Source organism: Diuraphis noxia, unplaced genomic scaffold (assembly GCF_037042655.1).
Source record: "Diuraphis noxia isolate RWA-SAM2 unplaced genomic scaffold, SU_Dnox_SAM2 contig0003, whole genome shotgun sequence".
Taxonomy (NCBI): domain Eukaryota; kingdom Metazoa; phylum Arthropoda; class Insecta; order Hemiptera; family Aphididae; genus Diuraphis; species Diuraphis noxia.
Window position 1 is genome coordinate 4,384,193 of NW_028301713.1, and position 24,760 is coordinate 4,408,952.

The 24,760-nt window shown below is 26.1% G+C and overlaps 5 protein-coding genes across 6 annotated transcripts; 2 read left to right on the forward strand and 3 right to left on the reverse strand.

Annotated features, from left to right (window-relative positions):
* The first annotated feature begins 7,080 nt into the window (after window positions 1-7,080).
* Grip75 (gamma-tubulin complex component 4) lies at window positions 7,081-10,373 on the forward strand. The gene is made up of 2 exons (XM_015510446.2): window positions 7,081-7,805; window positions 8,955-10,373. Exons 1-2 carry the CDS (start codon window positions 7,260-7,262, stop codon window positions 10,221-10,223), a joined length of 1,815 nt encoding a protein of 604 aa, XP_015365932.1. The 5' UTR covers window positions 7,081-7,259; the 3' UTR covers window positions 10,224-10,373.
* A 73-nt stretch (window positions 10,374-10,446) lies between these two features.
* On the reverse strand, window positions 10,447-13,120 carry Yeti (yeti). Its single transcript, XM_015510450.2, has 6 exons — window positions 12,846-13,120; window positions 12,402-12,555; window positions 12,240-12,340; window positions 11,931-12,087; window positions 10,880-11,107; window positions 10,447-10,806 (listed from the first exon to the last, which is right to left on the reverse strand). Exons 1-6 carry the CDS (start codon window positions 12,904-12,906, stop codon window positions 10,710-10,712), a joined length of 798 nt encoding a protein of 265 aa, XP_015365936.1. The 5' UTR covers window positions 12,907-13,120; the 3' UTR covers window positions 10,447-10,709.
* Window positions 13,121-13,278: 158 nt separating this feature from the next.
* LOC107163175 (transmembrane protein 170A) lies at window positions 13,279-14,560 on the forward strand. The gene is made up of 3 exons (XM_015510451.2): window positions 13,279-13,645; window positions 13,717-13,822; window positions 14,222-14,560. The coding sequence occupies exons 1-3, from the start codon at window positions 13,555-13,557 to the stop codon at window positions 14,415-14,417; spliced, it is 393 nt and encodes a 130-aa protein (XP_015365937.1). The 5' UTR covers window positions 13,279-13,554; the 3' UTR covers window positions 14,418-14,560.
* A 2,454-nt stretch (window positions 14,561-17,014) lies between these two features.
* On the reverse strand, window positions 17,015-22,114 carry LOC107173775 (uncharacterized). 2 transcript variants are annotated; one of them, XM_089224347.1, is made up of 4 exons: window positions 21,983-22,114; window positions 19,707-19,916; window positions 18,832-19,037; window positions 17,015-18,041 (listed from the first exon to the last, which is right to left on the reverse strand). In XM_089224347.1, exons 2-4 carry the CDS (start codon window positions 19,848-19,850, stop codon window positions 17,489-17,491), a joined length of 903 nt encoding a protein of 300 aa, XP_089080473.1. In that variant the 5' UTR covers window positions 19,851-19,916; window positions 21,983-22,114; the 3' UTR covers window positions 17,015-17,488. The 2 variants fall into 2 exon arrangements, with proteins under 2 accessions (XP_089080473.1, XP_015379929.2); XM_015524443.2 differs by lacking the exon at window positions 21,983-22,114 and having other exon boundaries at window positions 19,707-20,214.
* Window positions 21,112-24,472, reverse strand: LOC107173774 (uncharacterized). Its single transcript, XM_015524439.2, has 13 exons — window positions 24,362-24,472; window positions 24,212-24,278; window positions 24,006-24,138; window positions 23,790-23,875; window positions 23,493-23,693; window positions 23,272-23,385; window positions 22,974-23,079; window positions 22,770-22,913; window positions 22,282-22,688; window positions 21,983-22,204; window positions 21,832-21,893; window positions 21,638-21,735; window positions 21,112-21,268 (listed from the first exon to the last, which is right to left on the reverse strand). Exons 1-13 carry the CDS (start codon window positions 24,423-24,425, stop codon window positions 21,197-21,199), a joined length of 1,776 nt encoding a protein of 591 aa, XP_015379925.1. The 5' UTR covers window positions 24,426-24,472; the 3' UTR covers window positions 21,112-21,196.
* Between the last annotated feature and the right edge of the window lie 288 nt (window positions 24,473-24,760).

A 24,760-nucleotide genomic window follows, 5' to 3' on the forward strand; every position in this document is an offset into this window, starting at 1 on the left:
ATTAGGCTTCATCACTTTAATAATAGTATTAGTGAACCCAAGGAAAGAATTAGATCACATTTGACAAAAACTATACATTTTAGGAATCAATAGTATTTTGTATAAATGTATACTGTACCTAGGCATTAAATTATTGTCTATTAATGTATTGCTTTCTTGTAATTATATAAATAGTTTAATTAGATATTATAATATTAAACATTGATGTTGACAATTATAATTTATATTTTATAATATTTAATTAATAATTAGTAATTATTAGTTTTTACTTACACAGCACATACAAATATACAATATTGGAACGATTATAATTTTTTTTAAATTTGTATATACTAATATATTGTATATTAAATTATTTTATATTTCTATTTAATGTTTACATTTATTTTGATTGTAAATTGTAATCACTAATCAGTAATCACTATAATTTTTATTTTTTATATGGAATAATAAAGTTACATATGTCGTTTACTCCATGCCAACCTGTAGTATATATTTTTCTCTCTTTAACAATGATGACTTGACACCTCTCTCTCTAAGCGCAGTCCATCTCTTTATATGTCTATGGATTAGTATTTAGAATATAATATAACCACAATAAAACGATGGTTTACGATTTGAAATTGAAAACAAAAAGAAAATGTAATACCACTAATACCTACCGGCATTATCAATATAAGCTACAAATTTTAAATTACAATGTTATGTTAAACCGTGTAAAACGGCACGGAAACTTTTGAAAATGTCAAAGATATTTTCTCTTTCTGATATTCTTAAGCAACGATGGATGATAAACATATTATAATATTTAAAAAACATATTAACTGAAAAATTACCAATTAGTGAGCAATCGAATTTAAGTGATTACTGATTTAACATTTTAGAACTGAACGGTTAGTGGTTACTTTCAAACGGTTTCGCACGCGCCAATGCTGATAACAGACTATGGTATGCGGCAACACTGTAAAACTTTATTTCAAGTTTAAACGGCCCACGGTTTTCAAATCAAAAGCTACCTATATAAATTCAAAATCATAAATTTATATTTGTTTCACTTACACAAGTCACAAACTCAATAAAGTTCATTTTGACAATCCAAATCGATTGTCGATTGAACATGTTTATTTAATTCAGATTTCAGAAACGACAACTACAATGTTTTTTACTTCGACCACATAATCTGTATCAAAATACAACGTAAGATATAATCTAAACCTAATGTTATTATAATAGTTTCTAATTTTTTTTAAATCTATTGTTTATCATTTATTCACAGATATATATATATACAATAACTAATATAGTGTTAGTTTATATCTGTGCATTTATCTTCTGTGTTATTGATTTTAATTTAAATTGTACCCATTTTACTTATATCATGAAATTGTAATACTTATAAATAATTTTAATATGGCCGGAAGACATAGGTGGAAATCCATAGAAATTTCTGGGGGGGCTAAATTAAACTAAAAAAAAACTATATTCAAATAAAATCACATTTCACCCAAGCCCTCTCCCCATTTCCGCCTACGCCGGAGGGGAAGCAATGTTAATATCAGTCCCTCCTCCGATTCTCAATACCATGAAAAAAAAAAAAATAATAATTTTAATATATCAACAAAATATTTAAAATTATTATCAAGTCCAAGTATAATATGGGGAGTCGTGGTGTATTTATTGGTCGAAAATAATTAATTTCTGAAGAACTTATCACGGACACAATTTATTGGTCGCCAAGATTATTGATCATTAAACAAAAAAATAAAAAAAATTATTTTTTTTAGTATGTGCAGGGTATACTAGGACAATTGGTATATTTCATAAAGAATATTTAAATACTATCATTTATTTATTTATTTTAAATAAAGGACTGTTCGATAAATTTACAATATGGATGACAATAATTATTAATTATAACAGATATGATAATATACACTATTATACAAATTTATAATAAATTATATTAAAAGAAAAAGAAAATAGTAGATATTATAGATGTTTTTATTCTAAACATAAGTGTCAAGGACCCCGCAGAGCGCAGATTACAAAAATATGTGACGACCATATTATAATCATACGAGAATTAAAGTACTCTTTTTAATAGAAATAACTCATAATTTTAGATTAAATTTTCATATTATTCAATTGATATTTTTAAATTTAAGTTCCTACAACATTTTAACTAAATTACATGAAGTATAAGCAATAGTTATAATATTAATATTATCTTATCTTTTAAATAATTATGTACAAAAATAACTTCATAATTAACTGTAATATAATATAATTTATGTAAGGAATAATTTGTAACTAAACATTTTATGAACTTAAAACAATTGAATGTGTAATTTTTATTTGACAGTCCAATATCCTGGCAAGTAGCGATCAATTAACCGGCGATTAGTAAATTAGTTCAGGACCAATTTTACCGGATGAATTATGGAAACTTGAAAATAAAAATTAATTGTATCATGTTAAGGTATGCATCAAATTTTATATTGTCTAAAAATAAGACTCTTTAATATTTACATTTTATATATAAAGTTATTAGCACCCCCTTTGTTTTATCTCGGTTGCGTCAATGATGGTACTAGGTTGTACTAGATATTATATATCTTATATATTATTATACACAATATGTTCATATAGTTACCTATAAAATGATACATAACCCTTAAGTCGTTTCCAAGGTTACTCACAAATAATAACATTATAAGTACCTATTTTTATTTATATTTATTAATGTACTATATTATTATGTCTATATATAATATGTATCTGATAGAAGTATATTATTATATTAATCTACGAAATTTAAATAACACTCATTATTGAGCGTTGACACGATTTTCAAAAAGATTTATTATTATGAGACTTCGATTATACATATTCTAGTGACGGTATAATGTCGTAAGTAGTGTTACAGTTGGTTGTAGCTTGTAGGTTTATAATATTATAGCTACGCATATTATAGATATAATAATATGACATATAGGTAGTTGTGTGAAAATCGTTATGATTATTTATTTTTTTTTACAAACATTTAAAATAATATATTCATCGGAGGAAATCGGTTAATCGCAGGCCGCAGTATGCTATAATTTTAATACTATAATGCATATACATTATATAGATAGATTATGGATTTACAAGTGCATTAAGTTCATACAATTAACAATTATTTTCATAAGAGTTTTGATGGACGATGGTTTATCAAGTATACATAGGTAGCTTCCGATAAAATTTCAATCAGATTTTACCTTAGTCCACAATCCACATATATGTATCATTACAATTTTCAGAACACACCAACTTAAAGTATTAATTATTATTACTAGGTATTATGTATTATTTTATTGTACATATATATACCCTCGGCAAATTAGACCATTGGGCTTAAAGCAAAATAATTAATTACATATTAATTATGTAGGTAGTTACTAAATTTAAGTATTAATTATATTTTTGTTTGGAGGTTGACGGCTGTAATAAACTGGGTGATCTTTGCCATGGATTGGGATTGGTGATTGCTTAGTAATTTTGTTAGTGATTCAGTAAGGTTGTGGCTTGTTCGGATATTGTGGTATGTTCGGCATTTGGTGAGGATGTTGTTGATGGAGACTTGGACACCGCATGATGGGCACATTGGAAATTCTTCCTTAGCTACTGCCTACTAGGAAGCTGTGAGAAATTTGAGTGTGATCGATTCTGAGTCTAGTTATATGACCACGAATTTTCTATGCATTTAAATATAGGAAATTTTCAACTATCGCCGGTATCATGTTTAATACAATTTAATTTTGTGCAGTAATATATGTCCACTTCTGGTGCCATCTACGTTGACATTTATTTTTTATAACTTTATTAGCGTTTGTATGTCACTGAATGGAATGATTTGTGTGTACGACGCTAATGTGGAGGTAATTGCAGTTTTGGCTTCAAGATCGGCGAGTTCGTTTTCTTTTATATTGGAGTGTCCGGGAATCCAAAAAAAAATAATTTTGAATTTATTGTGGTACTGTCACGTTTACATTTTATTCTGAATATGTAAGCCAATGTCTAATGAGTTATTGTATGTGTTTTTTATATTGTTGATAGTGCTAAGGGAGTCGGTGAAAATAATAGTGTCTTGTAAGTTGTAGGCGGTGATCGCCGATCGGTTATTATCTCGAGAGCTTTAAGTTGAACTATTCATAGGCATTTGAAATTTTCGATCATTATTAGTTTTTTTTAAAATTAATATTGATAAAAAATTATTTGTTAGGCAGAAAAGCTTAAAAATTTAATACAAGGCTCTTAACATATTGTTACAATAGCAGTTGAAAAATAAAATAAATTCATAGTCACAATTGTTTTTTATAAGCATTCAAAGTTTGAATTTTGACAATATACGTAAAAATCACAAAAATTCACAAAATATTTTAAGCTAGAAATTCATAAACAATTTTCTTTTTAAATCTAAGATTTGAAAATTTAATACAAGATTCCTTAAAAGTTTTTCAATCTTTATGACAAATAAAAAGTCCACCGGAAATTCAAATTAAATTTTTATGAGCATTTGAAATTTAAATTTTTCCAACATTGGATTTTCACTTTAAGCGATTTCTTTATTTTGGTGTAACTCTAAAACAAATGACCGCAGATTCTTGAAATTTCTACTGAATGTTTATATAGGCATTTTATATATTTTATAAAATTTTGTTTTGAGCTGTTTACTGACATTTTAATTTTTCAACTTTTTTAGTTTTTTTTTCTATAAATATCGATAAAAATGTATGTGTTCGGTAGAAAAGCTTGAAAATTTAATACAAGGCTTCTAACATATTGTAACAATAGCACTTGAAAAATATTAAAAATACATAGGCACAATTTTTTTTATAAGCATTTAAAGTTCAAAATACGTAAAAATTACGGCAATGTTCAAATTATCTTAGATAGATATTCATAAAAGTGTTTCTTTTTAATTCTAAGATTTGAAAATGTAATACAAGGCTCCTTACATATTTATACAATAGCAGTTGAAAAATAAAAGAAATACATAGTCACAATTTTTTTTTATAAGCATTCAAAGTTTGAATTTTGACAATATATTATGTAAAAATCATGAAAATTCACAAATTATTTTAAGCTAGAAATTCATAAAAAAATTTCTTTTTAAATCTAAGATTTGAAAATTTAATACAAGATTCCTTACAAGTTTGTCAATCTTTATCACAAATAAAAAGTCAACCGAAAATTCAAATTAAATTTTTATGAGCATTTGAAATTTAAATTTTAACAACATTGGATTTTCACTGGATTTCACATTTAGTGATTTTCTTATTTTGGTGTAACTCTAAAAGTCTAAAACAAATGACCGCAGATACTTGAAATTTTCACTGAATGTTTATATAGGCATTTTCTATATTTGATAAAATTTTCAAAATATTTAGTTTTTTTTTCAATAAAAATCGATAAAAATTTATTTGTTTGGTAGAAAAGCTTGAAAATTTAATACAAGGCTCTAAACATATTGTTACAATAGCAGTTGAAAAATAAAATAAATTCATAGCCACAATTTTTTTATTACAAGGATTCAAAGTTTGAATTTAAATGCTATTATTTTAAGCTAGAAATTCATAAAAAATTTTCCTTTTATATCTAAGATTTGAAAATTTAATACATGGCGCCTATCATATTTTTACAATAGCAATTGAAGAATAAAAGAAATGCGTAGTCACAATTTTTTTTACAAGCATTCAAAGTTTGAATTTTGACAACATACGTAAAAATCATGAAAATTACGAAAATTCGCAAATTATTTCAAACTAGAAATTCATAAAAAATTTTCTTTTTAAATCTAAGATTTGAAAATTTTTAATAATCTATAATATATCCTAGACAGATAATCCGTCTTCACTTCAGAATCGGTTTTCGTATACAATGATATTATAATATCATTGGATTCAAATTTAATTCCATCCATTACAGTAACCCACTTGTAAACTACTGTACAACAGAGCGACATCCACGACTTACCCGCCTTTTTTTATAATAATTTTATCAGAGGAAAGTCACCTAATATATTATTTTATAAATTAATAATGTATACAAATGAGTAAAACCAAATGTTACTACATTATTCAAATTTTTATTTAATTCTTTATTTATTTTTATTATAAATTTATCATGAGAAAGTCACCTTGATATATTTTGTTATACATTAATAATTAATAATAAGAATTTTTGTTTAAATTCAATTTTTTGTTAAAATGTTATTATGGGAAAGTCAACATAAAATTTGTTTTTAATTTTAATTATAATTTATATTTGTTTCTACTGTTTAATATTGTGTTTAACTTTATTTTATAGTATATTATTGAGTAAAATTAAATGTTATTTCTAGGCCAAATGACTCAAATTTAATATGTAAAATATGTTAATTGCTAACACAAGTCCCCGCCCCCTGCCCAAATGAACAGTGTAACACCAATGCAAATGCAAATTACAAGTATTGAAGTATATAGATATGATTTTTAAAAAATGTACCGTATTTAAAAAAATAAATCTGGAATCCCTAAATTAGTTATAATACCGAATGAGATATAATATGTATTATGTATATGTACGTAGGTATTAGATATTAATATAATAATTCGTATAACTACCATTAATCTATATTATTCATTAAATATTAATCAATATTCTAGCAACTTCCTACTCTAGAATATAACTCTTATTTGATTCTAATCTTCATTTTTACTCCCTGCGTCCTTGTAAATAAAAATAAGTAGATATTAACTAAGTGAGGAAGCACAGAATATAAGCACTATATAACTATATAAGTGACTAACTTTTGTTGATATGAGGGTTCTGTCACTGGACAGCCTCCCTCCTAATATTATACCATTATGTAAATATTTTGTAAAAAAAAAAGAAATCCTATTTTTTGCATATTGACTTACTGTACTTATGTTACAGATTGTAAATAATAAATATTCTATTTTAATAAAAAAACTTTTGTTGAGATTGTTATCGTTTGAAATCTGTTTCTTGATAATCTTTTATCATTTTATCACTTTCACTTATAGCTATATTATAAGTTTTTTTTAAATGTATAACCGTATTTTAATTAAAAATATAAAAATGTTTTTAATTGCCTCAATATGATTTATAAACATTTAACTTTAAATAATAAATAAACTACTAACTTGTAAATATTAATTGAATTATATTGACCAATTATCATTATATAAGCTGTTTAAGATATAATAAATACAATGGAATGTTTAATTCCTGATATTTTGTTTACTCTACTTGGCCACAAATCTGAAATATTGCAGTGTATTGTTGACAATGACAGCAATTTCACTGATGATGAATATATTATTTTGAACACTGAAGACAAGCAACTGTTGAAGTGTTTCTTAAATTTGGCTGAAGAATATCAGAAACTTAACACCGTTATTGTATCCTTTAACCGATTACATAATATTTACACAGAATCAGAATCAAACAGACGAGGTTTATACTTTGAAGCTTTTGTCAATGGTATGTTAATTGCCTTGAAACCATATCGCAACTGTATAAATGACATTGAAAAAAATTTGTCAAATAACAAAGAAAACAAATGTTTATTGACTGAAACATTGAGGAAAGTTGAACAACATAAACCGTTGATTGTTGCAGTTAATAATATTTTAGATCAAATTGAACTTTCTCAGTTACATGGCGGACAAATATTGAATCTCATACACGAAGTACTCTGTATGGAATTTTTGGATAGTAAAAATCAATTATTGCTCATATTCAACCAATGTTTACAGGTAATATTATAGTTATATTATACATTTATAACTATAGAAATATTTTTCTACATATCTAATTTATCAAATACTTGGGTATGTATCATTTTTCATTTTTTTTTCTCATTATGATACTTGGACAGAACTTGATTTGCAGGGGATTAAATAGATTATTCAAAACGTAAAATTTGGTATGTCATGCATTTGTTAGGCAGAGACAATGGATATGAGTATCTTAAGCCATGAGTTGGATGTTAGAAATAAAAGGTCATATGTTTGATATTTTGGCTGCCATAGTTGTTTACTGCTGGTCATCTTTATGCTCCGGGCGAGTTATTCATTTACAGATGATTTAAAGTGTTATAATTCGTGACATCTTAATTAATATGCTGATTGCTTAGAGATTATGTTTTTGTATGGTTGAATTCAGTGCTGAAGTCATAAAAAAAGCAGAAGGAATACAATAACTTATAAACATCATTGGAATCATTAGATATAAGTGTAATGTCCATAACATTTATGACTAAAAGTTATACAGTGTTTCTTCTTAATGATCAGAAGGTATAAAGCGTTTACCACCGTATACCCTTTAACAGTCCTGGTTGAATGAAGTATCTAGCCTCTTTTTTCAAGGTAAATACTAGGTATCTGTTAACTATTTGTTGAGGAATCATTTCATTATTACCTGAAATTATAGGGTTAGATTATATTGACTAAGTGTACCAGTTTTGTAGCTTCTTAAGGTGAGTTTGAAGAAACTCAAGATTTAAATTAGGTAAACATTAGTTGAGAATTGAGGTGATGCCAGTAAAGATAACCAAAATGAGGTAGGGTATTAGTATTACACTATCCTGTGGGACACTTGCTTTTAATTAATGGAGACAGGACAGTTTAAATTTATAGCATACTGAAAAAAATTGTTTGATTAAATAGATTTTGATTATAATTTGTAAGAAATAATAGGAAGAGAACAAATTTTGTGATGAAGGCTTACATATCACACAGTTGAACACTTAAGTGAAGTCAAAGAACTAGGATGATTTATGTAGTACTATTTATATTAGCTAGTATTTAATATTTTTAAATAAAAATTATAATTTAATTAAGATGTAATTAATTTTGTCTGCTTTATCGTTTTATCTTTTTTTTATGATATTTAATTTATTATAGGTGTTAATATCGCAGTTGAACACGTTTTTCGCACGCGGAGTGATTTTTGATCCTCATCGTGAGTTCTTTATTGAATCCAAATATTCTAAAAGCAAAAAAGAATTTAAACAGTTTTCTTTATTACCAAGTTTAATGCCATCTTTTGTTCCTCTTTCAACTGCAAGCAAAATAACAAGAATTGGCGATGTAATTAAAAGTTTACAACATTCAAATGACCAATCATCATTGATAAACTACAAGGATATTTCTATACAGTTATATGGGCACAAAAAAGATGAACTGTTCTCTGATTTGTTTAATTTAGTAAATGTGCCTTTATTTACTAAAAATGAATTTGTTCAAGTAATTGACAAGTTTTATGATGTTGTAGATGAATATATGTTAAAAGCATCATTTAATAATGATAGTTTTGGCTATCATATGAAATTGGTAAGAGATTTTTATTTGCTGGGTAATGGAGAGTTTTATAAGCATTTTTTAAATAAAATGTGCAGTTTATCACTGAAATCTGAACACAGTTTACATGCTGTTAAGGTGGCATTTATTAATACAGCTCAGGATATCAAAATTCACAAATCTGTGAATCAATTGTTTGGTTTCAGTTCATTAGAAAATGAAGAAGCTGATGAAACAACATGGACAAAAATTAAAGTCACTTTTGAAACCAAATGGCCATTACAATTTATATTTACTAGCTCTGTTCAAGAAAACTATTCAAAATTGTTTGCATTTTTATCAAGAATTAAAAGAGTGCAAACCAATTTGCATACAATATGGATTGAAAAAAAATCAAAATCTTATGAAATAAATGCTCATAATGTCCAGCTGAAAACCAAATTATCGTTTTTAATAGATACTCTTTATAGTTATCTTCAGATGGATGTCATCGAAGATGAATATTTTCTTCTCTTGGAGAAATTAACCAATGCCAATGATTTTCAATCAATCAAGCACATACACGATATATTCCAGACAAATATCATGAGGGATTCATTTTTGTTCATGGAAGAAATTTACTTGGGCTTTAATAGAATTTTAGATATGTGCGAAAACTATTGCAGATATATGACTGACATTACAGCTGCTCTAAATCCACAGTATAAACAGTGTTTTGAAGAGTTACATTTATTTTTTACCAAAAAGCCGAATAAATTAGTCTCATTGATAAATATAATTCGAAAAATCCATGTGACTCCAAAACCAAATCAATTTATTGTTAGATTAAATTTTAATTATTGGTTTCTTCAAACAATATCTAGTGATAGCTAGAAATGAAGTGTCTACATTTTCAATTTACAAGCTCAAAGAGGTAATATTTTTTTAAATTAGGAAACATTAATAATTATAAATACTAATTTATATTATCATTGACATGGAATTTCAATTAAAAACTATATATATATATATAATATATTAAATGTCCACACATATCAGTATATATTATTCATTAAAAATAATTATTATGAATACTTAATCAAAAAAATCATAAATGTATTAAGTCTAGCTATTTATTATGTAACAATTGTCTTCAAATAGTCTACAATATTTTTTTCAATTCAGTTGTTTGTATATAATAAACTAATTTATAAATACAGTCATTGCATTTTTAAATACCTAGTGTCATAAAAAATTAAATAATATTAATTTACTTAAAAAAAGTTTAATAATTTAAATTTAATACAATTTATAAGTTTAAAACCAATTATTTAAATAATTAGAGAGCATTAATATAATATAAAATTAATGATACTATATTTAACTTCTGTGTGACCTATTGGCAGCTCTCATTGCTTTTTCCAATTCAAATTGTCGTAAATCTGTCCGTTCTAAAAAGTCTTGCTTTTCTAAGTACCTAAACAAAAGTATTACCCATTAAACTATATTTTTAAATGTTTACAAATATATAAAATATTTTAAACACTTACCCATCTTTTCCTTTATTGTGTGTGACTAATTCTTCAACAATTCCTTCTTTTTTTTTGTAACCATCCCAATCTTGTTTGGATTTCTCTAAAACTGTCAATTTACTTTTTTTTCCTATTTGACTTAATACACTTGCTAAACCACCTGATGGTTTAGTAGCAATAGGAGCTACTGCACTTTTAGGTCCTGGAAACTTAGGTGTAGTTGTATTGTCATCATTATTCTCTACTCTAAAAAACAAAGACATTTAAACAAAATAATCATATTAACATAAATTGAGTTTTTTTTTGGTAACTGATAAATGCTTTTAGATTTTTCATAAATGTATTTTGGTTTAATTAAAATGATATAATTTTATTTTACATTTTCTATTAATTTAAAAAATAGGTCTAAGTCTTGGTATAATTTTTTCCAGCAATAGTGATGCTTAAAGTTATCCAGTCCCCTAATACTCTAATCCCATCTGATCTATATCATTAATCAATATCTATCTATCCATACTCGTGATGCTCTTTAGAGCCGCACTACACAGCTAAATACCTCTAGATTAGAACATTGTACCTAACAGTATTTGACAAATTTTTTTTTATATATATTATACATAATAATACAATGTTATATTTTGGTATACTATCAAATATGTGAAAAGAATAATACAACAAAATTCTTGATTTGAAAGCTAAATTTTAACTATAGAGTTAGGGGTAATAAAAATAAGTATTGGCCGTCATGTGCCAAGTGGCATTTTTTGATTGTGTTATCCAAATCATAAATTCTTAAATATTTTTTAAATATTAAATTATCTATGGTATGATTGTTGTTTTATTTATATTTTTTTATATGGTAAGTCTACTTTTAATTTTATAATACATTAAAAATTAATGTAGTGAATGTACAAACATGTACTTGTGAAATTTGTGTAAATTGTATATGTATTATAAAAAATTAAAAATAGTAGATACAGATAATTTTTTTAAATATTACTTATAAAGAGTTACAATAATTAAATTTATTTAAAAATTTGAATTAAAAAAAATATAGTATTGTATTTACTTTGTAGATGAGTCCGAACTGTCAAATAATGCTTCAAAGTTCCTTTTTTTGGTTGTTTCTGGTTTGTTAGAATTTACTATGGATTCTTTTGATTTAGATTTATTTTCACTGGTTAAAGGTGTATTAGAAGATTTCTTTGGAATAGGTCGTTGAAATTCTAAAAATAAAATAAAAATTAGTTCAAATATTTTACTTTTATACCTTATATTTTATAAATCATAATTTTTAAACAATTATTATTAAAATTAATGATTTATTGATTTATTGATTTTAAAAAAGTACTATTTATTTATATGAAATCAATTATACCTTCCCACAAAGCATCTAAACGCTTTTTATCGTCTTCAGAGGAATTGAGAAGAGTATCTACTTCTTCTTTTGTTTTTTCAACTGTTTCATCATCAATTACTCTATAAAGTAAACAAAAAATCATGATATAATATTTAAAAGTTAAAAACCACTAAGTATTACATTTTTTTTGATTTCTTTAGTGAGCTTCTTTTTCCTTTCTTAGTTGTAGATTTCTTATTAGTTCTCTTTGATTTTTTAGCAAATTTACTGACACTATCCTCATCATCTTCAATTGGATCATCTGAATCGACTTCTGATAATTTTTCATCTTCACCTAAAGGTAAATATAAATTAAATGTTTATGAATCAGAAATATAAATTGGTAAATAGTTAAAAATATTTCGATTTTAAAACTGACTTATATACTTTAATAATAAAAAATAGTACCTAATATGTTTATTAGTCCTTAAAACTTCATAATAATCAATACATTTGAAGACTTATTTTCATCAAGCATTATAAGTACTGTGATCGTATTAATTATGTATAAAATAATAACGATTTTAATAACTACCTAGTTAGAATACTAAAATGCAATTTCATTAAGATTTTACTAATTAATACCTGGTGGTTTGTAGTCAGAATCATTTTCATCACTACTGTCGGAATAGTCCTGAGAATCCATGTTATAATTACAATGCTGTCGTCTATCTGGTTAAGTAGTTCAATCAAATTTTTTCAAATAACAAAATATTATAGTACAGAGTCCTAATATATATATATAGTATTAAAGCAAATACTGAATAGGCTTTGACAGAACTGACTACTTGTAAATTGTAATGGCATTTGTTGTTACTAATTAGTAATTACTAGTTACTATATAGTTGGTAATTTAACTATAGATAAAGTAGTAAGGTTATCCCGTTTGGGATTTTGATATGATCGTTATCATTATGAAACAAAAACCTTGATAACCACTGATATAGCTCAAGGTGGATATAAATATATATATATATATATATATCCACCTTGATATAGCTAATATATTATCTATAGTCATGAATCATGATATCATGACAAAAACGACTCTGGATTCTAGCTTAGATCATATATGATCTAAGGATTCCAGGGATGACCCTGGATTTTAAACTTTTAAGTTAAATTAAACTTTGAAATTTAACTGTAGTTTTAACAACTGATATATACACCAGTGTTGAAGTATAATTACAACAGCAAACATTCAATGACAGCTTTATATTTTTAATCCACCTACACTATAAAATAGTTTGAATTCATTTTTTTTCTTTGCAAGAACGATTGTATTTGAAAAATAATGCCACTCAACGATTTCAAGAATCCTGAACTTGTTCCGATCTCCAACGTAATTGGTTTGACATCTCAACGACCCCTTAGTACATTTCCTGGTAAATTATAAAGAAATAATATAAATTTCATTAATAAAACACAATGTTAATTTTTTATTAACAATTTTCAGAAATGTGGTATCAAACTTTTTTATGGGCGTTATTCTCATCTGCTGTTGTCCATACTGTAGCTGCAATAATTGCTTTCGCTACACTCCATAAACATAGTTTTGGAAAGTAAGATAATATTTTGTTTTTATTGTTATTTCAGTTATTTGTCTAAATTAATGTCTTAAATATTGTACAGACAATTACATACATATAACATTTTATTGGTAACTTAATAGTTTTATAGTTAGAATCATACTTGGAGGATTAATAGTAGATATTTAATTTAAGTACTTTGGCCATTTTAATAGGAAGATGGTGAAAAGAGTATGCGTTTTAGGGCGCCAAAGGTGCCACAAATTTTAGGGGTACCAAAGAAAAGCGAAATATTTTTGAGGTTTTAATGTGTATGTCAAATATTATTGCCCTGAAATTTGTTTTATAATATTTAAATGTTATAACTTTATAAAGTACATATTACTATTTTGTTATTATGTTATTTTTATTACTAATTTGTTTATTTTTTAGGTTTTTTCCATTGTTCATTTTATTGGTTGGAATATTTGCTCCATTAAGTTCAGGCATAGTCAGCAGTGCTACCATAGCATTTGTCTATCGAGCATCTAGTATTCAAATGCAACCGTTGTATGCAATGTTTTGGGGAGTAGGACAGACATTACTCTCAGCAGCTGTAGGTTTTACAAGAATATTAGCTACATTATAGATCAATTTGTACATACCTTGTACATAATATAACATAAAAGATTGTATATATTTTGTGTGATGTCTATTAATAAACAAGAATTGTGATATAACAAATTTGTACATATTTATTTTTTAATAAATAAAATATAATGTTGAAAGTAATTTACTTTTTTGCTTTACTGCTTTTATAACTATACAATATACATGTATATTAGTATCAATCAATTTAAATTGTTAAAATTTTAGAAGAATCACACGCTTAGTTTTTAAATAGATAACTTGGGTCAGAGGCGGTTTGAGTATACTATTTTTGGTGCACTGCACCACCAATGTTAGGGGGGTGGGTGGTCTTGGTTGAGCATGTGCTGACCGCAATGTTTAATTTTAATGTTTAATAAATGAAAAAAGTAATAAAGTACCTAATCAATGACATATGATAAATGATAATCGTGGCTGAAACTGTTGAAAGCGTCGAGTTAAGAATATAAGGGCCTTATAATTATAAACTATAAACTTATTAAAAAATATTTATTTGTAATTTCTATTATGATGGTGGTGGGGGGGGGGGTGTCTATATATTGTCTTGCACCACTAAGAATAATACATTCAAACCGCCTCTGACTTGGGTCACTGTAGACAATGTGTTCTAATTAAATTATATATATTAAAACAATTAAACAGAAAATAGTTTTAAACTGTTTTCTGGTAATTCATGGAAAAATTATTAATAAAATATTTAAAGCCCGTTTCACACGATACTAGTTGTTGTGCTATCAGTAGTATGATAGCTTGTATACTAGTTTTTAGGTCCGTGTGAATTATAATATAGTATACTTGCTAAAGGAATCATACTAGCTACTATACAATTTTTGGTAATAGAACATGTCCTATTTTCCACACTATTTACCAGCATAGAAATATTTTCGGCCAATCAGAATACAGACATCTTATCAATCAAAATCATTATCGAGATCAATACAATATACAAATTATAAATTATCATTTAACACCATGATGAATGATGATTGATGGCATAAGTTTTAAAATTTAAACTAGTTATTTTTGGTTCACGATTATTACATAGTACTATCGGCTGTAATTGTACCACCTACCACTTTTTGTCTTTTTAGTAAAATAAAATATGCCACCTAAAATAATAGCTGGAGTTATTTTGCCTAAAATTTCGTTAAACATATCCGGATCCATTCTCAAATAGTTCATGTACGATTTTTCATCTTCTATTCTTCAAAGTACAAAATATGTTTTTTAATTTATATATTATATTTAAACAATATAGGGAAGTACCTACATTTTATCTATTAAAATATGGATTTATAAACTTACAATAATTCATTTTGTAGCATACTAAAAGAACCTAGACCTTTTTCTCGACGAGAAATCCATTCTTTCACCCACACATTTCTTTTTTTTGGTGCTTTTAATAACTTTTGTATTAATATTATGTTATGCCCAATAACACTAGCAGCAATAGCTAACATTTTTTCTCGAGAATCCATACTAAAAACAAATAAACTAATCAAGGTATATTCATGTATATTAATATATATATATATATATATATATATATATATATATATATATATATATATGTATGTATGTATATAACTACCTACCTATTTGTTTTTTACCGATAAATATAAACATAAACCAAAACCAAGTCTATAAAAATAAAATGTAAAGAGTAGAATATAATTACAGAAATATAGATAATAGATATTTTCGTATATTTCGTTATCATATATTTATTATTATCACATAGTACAATTTACAGTGCATAGCACATTATGCCATTATGGTGTGAATAGAATTTAGTACAGGAATTATTATACTAGGTTACACGCAATATACTATACAAGTTAGTATGCTAGATAGAGTACCATAACTATCATCGTGTGAAAAGGGCTTAAGTCTTGAATATTTTGATACAGTAATGATATTTTGCTTCATATTCATAATATTATGACCAGAAGAATTTGTACACATAACATTTGATAATTAATCAAATTAAAATTTGGTATATAAAACAAATAATGTATCTTCCATGTTCTGGAATGCGGTGTCGCTGTCATAATATTTTCAAATTCCGGTATTTTGGTGTACAAAACTTAAGGAGTCTTTTTTGGCCCATATTTTAGTGTCACATAAAAAATTAAATTTATTATGTGGCTAATGCTCAATAACATACCAATTATGGCTCATTTATTATTATTAATGCGGAAAGAAGATCCGATTGGGAAAACACCGTTACCTCGGTAGACCGCGTTTACGGTGAGAGAATTGTACCAGAAAAGATGCTCAAGAAGTTGAACCAAATACACAATGGAAAGAAGTTTCAAAGGACAGAGAAAGATGGCGGCGAATTTGTTCGAAGAAATGGTCTTAAGAGGATGTGTTAGAAAAGAAGTTAAGAATATACAATTAACACTCATAGACTCATATTTGTTCAAAGGTAAGTTAGATTTATTATAATAATTTATTTCTTTATTAAAGGCCATAAACGAGACAATTTGATAGGTATTTTTATGTTTTTTACCTCATCCAATGGCAGCCAAGCCAATAATCATATATCATATAGATACAAAAAAAATATAATAATTTCTAATAATTTTTTCTTCTACCTTTATTAATATTATAATGATGCAACTAATAGCAATCAATAATCATTGACCGTGTAAGCAACTCGTTCGGAAACTTTTCAAATTTTTCTTTTCGTCAAAACCTTATCCGGAATACTATATCTATTACAAGCATAAATAAAATTGAGGAAATTGGTTCACCCGTTTTAACATGATGCAATTACCTACCTGTAACGAACAGCATTTAATTTTTATTTAAATAATTCAAAATGTACCAATGTTTAATACATTTATCAATTTATTATGTAATAAAGTAAAAAGCCATAAAGGTATGCAAATAATGTTGGTTATTAGTGTTTATGAAAAAAAAAAATTTTTAATCATTGGTAAAAATACAAATAACAAAGGTAGATAGGTACCTATTCCGTAATAATAATAATTATTATAATGAAATATGTGAAAATTCTCATTGTATGTATATTTATATAATATTTTACGACTTTTTTTTGTCGAAAACTCGTGTTTTTTTAATCGAATTTTCCTTTATTACTTTTATATCAGCTTTCGATGAATGTAATTTATCCTTTATAATTATTTTGGCGTTTTTGTTGGATGACTTGTCGGTGATTGATTTATCCGGAACAGCAGTAGAATTTTTTTTTTTTGTGTTCACGCCGATTATGATTCTCTCGCCGTTTTTCTTCGCCAGACCGTTTTTGATGTTTACTGCAACCGTGCCTCGCGATTTTACTTTAAGTCCTTTACTAGCATTTTTCTTTTTCGACGTCTTTTTTTCCTGAGCGGCGGGCTCTTGCGTCTGTTCGGTGGTCGTTTGTACGGCAGGCACAGCAACCCTTTTGAACGAATCGTAATCGAAAACTTTGCAGCTCTCGCCTGTACAAAATTCGATACCACACTCTTTGCACGACAAAAATTTCGACTCAACTCCACCGGACGCATTTTTCTTTTTCCGCAGAAAACTATCACGTGGCGTTTTTTTCTCCGCGTTCCTGGTCTTGAGCGTGGCCGTACCCAGTTCGACTTGTCTATACAGTACAACAAAATAACAATTAACATTTTATCCAGAAAAAAAAAGAAATAGGTATTTGAAAAAGACACTGTCACGATGCTGTACATATAGTCTATCTCTATACTTCTTGTATAGGGTCTAGCGGAAGCGCCGGAAGCTGATATTATTGTGCCAATAATATTGAAATATCGGTTTTTCAAGGAAAACATTTTAATATTTAGAGGTGTAAGAATAAAACCTAACTATCAAGTTTTTTTTTATTAGCTTATAAATAGATTATTACCTACTCGAGTACTTCCATTTGTTTAGAGTTCACAAATTTTAATTTTAATCAAATTTGTGTTGTTATTGATTAATGCCTAATAACCAAATTTTAATCTAAGCCTATGGGTAACAATACTAATAATAGTTTATTTACTATTAGTTCATTAGTGACTAATTATGTTACCTCAATTAAATGCAAAAGTACTTAAGTAGCATGAAAATACATTTTGGCTTAACAATTTGGAATTTTTATTATTCATTACGTTTTTTCTACAGTAACTGATAGATAGCTATAAAGGTATAGGTAGTTATTAACAAAGATAAATTGAACTGATACTTAAAATTTAATATTGTTATTTAAAATTACGTTATATATTTTATTATGTTATAAAATTTAAATATAAAAGAAACTATCGAATTTTTAGATATTGAAACTTATTATCATATTAAATGTATTATCTATTTATTTATATACCTATAATATTGGGTAAACTATTCGTCGAGAAAAAATGCAAACGGTGTAAATTTTTGTTAATCGTTACCTCGAAAAATATTCTTCATCAATTTTTGATTTTGGTCGAAGAGAAGTAAGCATTTTCCATGGGATATTTACCGAGTACAGTTCGTCTAATGAAACTCCTCTCATTTCTGACGGGGTTGGCTCGGCAAATGGAAATGATTTTTTACTTTCTTTCTTAGGCAATTTAAATTTGAATTTTTTTTCTCTTATCTTAATATCACCCAATTTCTAAAAAAAATCGAGAACATTTTTTAAATTAATTAATTTGATAACATTTTGTAGTTTTAAATATACTATAACTTCAAATTAAAGGTATCTCTATAAGTATCTCAAAAATACAACAACATTCAGTATTTTTTTGTCATTCAGTTTTTGGTAAATATTTTATTATGTAAAGAACTTAAACTATAGTTGGAATTAATAAACTGTATTTGATTAAGTATAGCTATAGATGATTATGAAAATATTATAAGGATATAGATTATAGGTTGGTAGGTAAAACGTAGGTATAGGTACATCATTAAACTATTGCAGTATTGCTCAATATACCTAATATTCCGCATGCATTTAATTATTAATATTTATATAATATCGACAATTAAATAGGCATTATAAGATCAAAAAAAAAAAAAATGTAGGTGGTTTGGAAATATGGTGTTAACCTATTTGTATTTTTAACCTCATTATTTAAATTAATGCATAATTATTTTGAGTATCAACGACTTTTTCAAAAAATGTTGTAGTATTTAATATTTATTACACACACACCTTACCTATACACGATAAACGATATAATAGCAATCAAATATTATAAAATAATGTAGGTATAGGTATCATACCTATATTGATATAATAGTATGTATTTCAAAGTATATTATAAATAGTAATAAAAATTACTTTTTCTGGCTTTATCTTGAATTCGGGCACTTTTTCCACAAGTTTTCTTAATTCTTCCTTTGAATTGGCAGTACAGTTATGTAAATCCAATAATGTAGTTTGTTCCTTCTTTTTAGCAAGAAACTCTTCAATTTGTGAAGCCATTTTCTTGTAACTGTTTTAATAAAATCCCATATATGTTATAATTTTTCATGCATACATGTAGTTGGCCTGTCAACAAAAAAAAAAACTTGTAGGTAAACAACATATTTTCCTGTATGAACTTAAAAAGTACAACTTATTTATGTTATTTAACATATTTTTTAGCTAATACCGTTAATGTAATAATGTTTTTTTTTTTTTATTAAAAATATATAAACCGTTTTCATTTTTTAAAATTAATTGTAATTAAAGTCAATTTTCGATAATAAACACCTATATGAGTCAGAAAAAAATAAGTAACAACTAAATTCTTATTCACATAATATTAAGTTTAAGGTTAAATATTTATAAATATTAAAATATATTATGTGAGTGTACAATAAATATTAATTAAATTATATGGTACAGTTAGGTATGTAATATAACTTCATATTATATATATATATATATATATATATATTAATAATTTATGATATGATATTTTGGCCTTCAAGTTATTTTTATGATTTTGTTCGATTACAGACTAAATTTTCTTAAATAACTAATGATAATTAGTATAATATGTTACAATAATTTGTTAATTTATTTCTAACCTTATAAGACTAATACATATATATTTATGTTTAATTATCATACCTAATAAATAGGTATGATATAATAATATATTAATAATTAATATAATAGAATTCAATAAGATAGTTCATAATTATTATGATTATTATATATCTATCAATTATATAATGTTGAAAACGTTACATTTCATTTTATAAATAGGTGCATTTAAAAATGTTAACCAATTTTATGAATATGTTTCTGTGGTTAATTACCTACTTGTAATTTTTATTGAACTTAAAACCACATTTTTCCATGCTCTAACTATATCAGTTTATAATATAACGTAAAAGTTCTATTTTTATGTATTTAAAAATCGTTGTTACCAATTATATACTATATAATCAGTACACATATGGACATATGACATAAAAATAACAATCGAAGGTTGTCAATTTTAAAAGTTTAAATTATAATAATCGCTTATATGATAGAACTACATTTTAACATAAACAAATTATACCTACTATTACTATAAACAATTCAACAAAATTAAATTTTTCAACAAGAAAACAAAATAAATTGAAAAGTAATTAATTAAAAATACATTTTAACATTCTACATTCTAACTTTTAAACTAAGTAGTTTTCATATTTTATGAGTTTAAAATAATGTTATTAATGTATTTTAATATTTGAAATTAGTTTGACGGTTTCATTTTTTCTACTTCTATATGTATAGTTCCAAGTCCTAAGATTTAGATAATATTAATGCTATATAAATTTAATATTAAATAATCATGAAGAATCCGATGATGGTGATTCGTCAGCAATAACACTTTTCCAATGTTTTCGTTTGGTTTCTAGTACCTGTATGCAAACAAATAAAATGATAATTAACAATTAATAAGTTACCTGCTATACATAGTTTTGAGGTTTCTCGCGCACAACCAATTGTATAATAGCTAAATCTAATAATACAGTAATATTTTATACACTGTATAATATAACATAATAAATGAATAACGTTTTACGTTGAATAAAATAAAACGTCCTGAAATTAATGATTTTCGTGAGCCTATATTAAATTAATATAAACATAATTATGTTATTTTAAACCCTGTTTATGCATTAGTGGATGATAAGTTTACATTAATATTTATTCGAATCGAATGTTGTATACCGAATATAATAATGGAATATTTACTTATTACTATGAATTATATATTGTACTCTTACTTTTCGTAACGATGATAATTGGTATAACACATCACTAACTGATATGCTTTCTGATAACGAAGGAGTTTTATTTGAAACACTATTACTGTTTTTCATTTCTGCAACATTACATAATAAAGTAACGTGTATTTTAATACATAATTCCTAATTTGAGTAATAAGTAGATGCTATTTTGAATTTTTCACACAACACACCTGCAAAATTTGGCCGGCCGTATGCAAACGTCTTTTTTGAATAATTATCCGGAAACGTTAAGCTACATTTAAATACACACGATCACATGAACAAACATACCTAATGGCCTAATACATTTTCCTATTTTATAGTAACTTTAAAATTGTTTACCCGGCTCGTCCATTTACGTTTGGTGATTGGCTTTTCGCTGAATTTGCATTATTTATCCGTCTTGTCCATGGCGACTTTTGTCTCAGTTTCAACTGGTAATTCGGATCTTTGGCACTTTGCTTGATGTACTGTACTTCTGGTCGATTCACTCCCCATTTAGGCCTTTGGTCTAAATCTATAGATTTTTGATATGCATTACCAACTGAAGTTTTCACGGGTTTCCTGAAACAAAAGTAATTTTTCTATAGACTTAACAGTCTTAGAATAGCGTTTTTGTTAAATTTATAAATTAGATTTACTTTAAAATGTCAGTTTGGATTGCAACACTAGTAGTCTGATTTCGAAATTTGCTCGGTGTCAACACTTTTTGGTGGTTTAGTGGAGAGAGTGAAGTTTGAAGTGTCACGTCGACGTCCGGCAACTTAGGGATCTCTTTAATCTCTACTGGACTCGATGTATTTAGTTGTGCTTTGGGTTCTAGGCAAATTTTAGTTTCACACTTAGGTTCACACTTAGTTTCACACTTAGGTTCACAGGATTCACTGCTGTTACTGACTACCACTGTAGGTTCTGTAGAAATCTTATCTTTGATTTCTTCCTGATTTTGTCGCTTTTTTTGCATGTGTTTGGATTTGTCCTCCTTTGCTTGTTTTTGTGCATTCTCCAAAACTTCTTGCATTGCTTTTGCTTTGCGTTCGTCAAACAACTATTTGGAAACAAAAAGCTCATTAGAAAATATTTTATCGCTCTTCATGATAGCTTTACATAATATATTTTGACGACTTACTTCTTTTTCCCTTTGTCGCTTCAATTCGTCTTCTAACCGCTTTTTTTCAATTTCTTGTTGTCTTTGTATACGTCTTTCTTCAACCAAATCGTCTTGTTTTTTCTTTTCAAGTTCTTCCTTTTTTTTTAATTGTCTTTCTTTTAGCTATAATGAGAATACAGCAATAGGTTATCGTTATAAATTTTAAGCTCTAGTCCAATTCACCTGTTGTTTTATAGCTTCTTGAAGTTCCATTGCTTTTTGCCTTTTAATTTCTCTGGCTGCTAATTCTTCAGAGGTTAATGGAATATTTTGCCCTAACAAGTAAGTCCTATGCATACACATGATAATGAAATATTATAAACTATTTAATTTAAAAATGTATAATGTACCTAATATTTTTATTGGTATTAATGATATTTATAAAAAAATAAATAATTAATACGTATTCGTCGCATATATTTATTTTGGTATAATCAATCAAATATCTATAGTTATACAGTATTATATATAGGTATGTTACCTGTTATAAACGTTGTTTGAATCTAATGAACTTAAAGTATCACAGCTACCTCCAAAATCTGAAGGTTTATGAGTGTTTTGGAATTGTGTTTTTCCAATTTCATTGGTTGCAGAACTATTTTAAATATAAATTATTAAAGGTACCTACCCAATATATATTCAGTCTTCATAAAAATATTATTCGCCTAACTTTTGAGTTAGTAAAATCTACTCATTACTTACGGGTTTTCTGATGAATATTCTACCCAAGTTGGTGTCTCATTTTTTTCATTGGTTAAGTATTTTTTCTCATTTGAATTGAAGTTTTGATCGTTTAATCCACCATTTAAAGCATTATATTGTTTATCCCACTTTTGTCTTTCTAGTGTTCCTCCTCTTTCATTAGTATTGTTTTCTTTTGAAATTGTGTATGTCCGATTTAATCTTTTATTTTGATGTACAGTGTTTATTAATTCGATATACAAACATTTATTAATATTTAATGCCTTAGTCTTTATAGATACATTATTTTTAACTTACATTGTATGAGTGCTTTTTGGTTTGGAATCATCCATCACTCCAGTATCAATGTTTAGATCTTTTTCAATTTTATTTATGTAGGTATTCTGTATATAATATTATGGTTTAAATAAATGATGTGTTCGCGCAGTTCGTAATAAATAATTAATAATAATTAACATTTAAAGAATGTATTAAAGCTAATGTCATACAAATGACTGAAGTACATTATCTTACTTTGTGTAAGTTTTGTTTTTGATTATCCTGAGAAATTGGAGGAAAACTTAAATTTTTTTGTGTTTGTAAATCTTTGTATATAGCTAGACGATCAATATCATTTGAACGTATTTCCGGATAAATAACATGACCCCTGAATGGAATAATAAAAATAATACTTAGTAAAATGCCTTGATTATAAATTAATTAATTTGAAATTGAAATACCTCTGGTCATTGAAAACAATTGGCGTGTTTTGATTTCTCCAGTAACTGTTTAATTTTACAAGCTCTTCTAAAAAAAAAAAAAATGATCAAAAAAAATTCGAATAATTGAAAATAATGCAGGCTTATAGGTTTAATAAATATTTTACCTACCTTTTTCTTTGGCCCATTGTTGTTTTTTTAACTCAACCAACGATACTGACTTCACTACCATCATTTAATTAGTGAACAAATAATGGAGATCATGAGAGAATCAGTGTTTATCTGGCCACAAAAAAAAATAATAATGACGCACCTACGAAACACGATACTGTTCCTCCTTAAGACTGCATACATATGGGGTCAATAATCTTATACATATTGACCATATTATACGTAACTATAGTAACCATTTGTTGACATTAAACTGAATAATACCGTAGTTATAAATATTTTGCATGAATTAAATTTAAATAATGTATAAAGTATATATAATATTATAAATTATAATTTATACTAAATATATATATATTGTATATTGTATATTGTATATGTTATTAACACAATTTACAT

Coding starts and splice junctions, on each gene's coding strand:
- Grip75 (XM_015510446.2), top strand. CDS start 7,260: ATGGAATGTTTAATTCCTGATATTTTGTTTACTCTACTTGGCCACAAA. Junction 7,806..8,954: donor TATTCAACCAATGTTTACAG/GTAATATTATAG, acceptor AATTTATTATAG/GTGTTAATATCGCAGTTGAA.
- Yeti (XM_015510450.2), bottom strand. CDS start 12,906: ATGGATTCTCAGGACTATTCCGACAGTAGTGATGAAAATGATTCTGAC. Junction 12,088..12,239: donor TTTAGATGCTTTGTGGGAAG/GTATAATTGATT, acceptor TTTTATTTTTAG/AATTTCAACGACCTATTCCA. Junction 11,108..11,930: donor AGTTCGGACTCATCTACAAA/GTAAATACAATA, acceptor TTTGTTTTTTAG/AGTAGAGAATAATGATGACA.
- LOC107163175 (XM_015510451.2), top strand. CDS start 13,555: ATGCCACTCAACGATTTCAAGAATCCTGAACTTGTTCCGATCTCCAAC. Junction 13,646..13,716: donor ACCCCTTAGTACATTTCCTG/GTAAATTATAAA, acceptor AACAATTTTCAG/AAATGTGGTATCAAACTTTT. Junction 13,823..14,221: donor CATAAACATAGTTTTGGAAA/GTAAGATAATAT, acceptor TTTATTTTTTAG/GTTTTTTCCATTGTTCATTT.
- LOC107173775 (XM_089224347.1), bottom strand. CDS start 19,850: ATGGCTTCACAAATTGAAGAGTTTCTTGCTAAAAAGAAGGAACAAACT. Junction 19,038..19,706: donor TCAAGATAAAGCCAGAAAAA/GTAATTTTTATT, acceptor GATTTTTTTTAG/AAATTGGGTGATATTAAGAT. Junction 18,042..18,831: donor GATGAAGAATATTTTTCGAG/GTAACGATTAAC, acceptor TGTACTGTATAG/ACAAGTCGAACTGGGTACGG.
- LOC107173774 (XM_015524439.2), bottom strand. CDS start 24,425: ATGATGGTAGTGAAGTCAGTATCGTTGGTTGAGTTAAAAAAACAACAA. Junction 22,914..22,973: donor AAGAAGCTATAAAACAACAG/GTGAATTGGACT, acceptor TTCTCATTATAG/CTAAAAGAAAGACAATTAAA. Junction 21,269..21,637: donor AATTATCATCGTTACGAAAA/GTAAGAGTACAA, acceptor GTTTGCATACAG/GTACTAGAAACCAAACGAAA.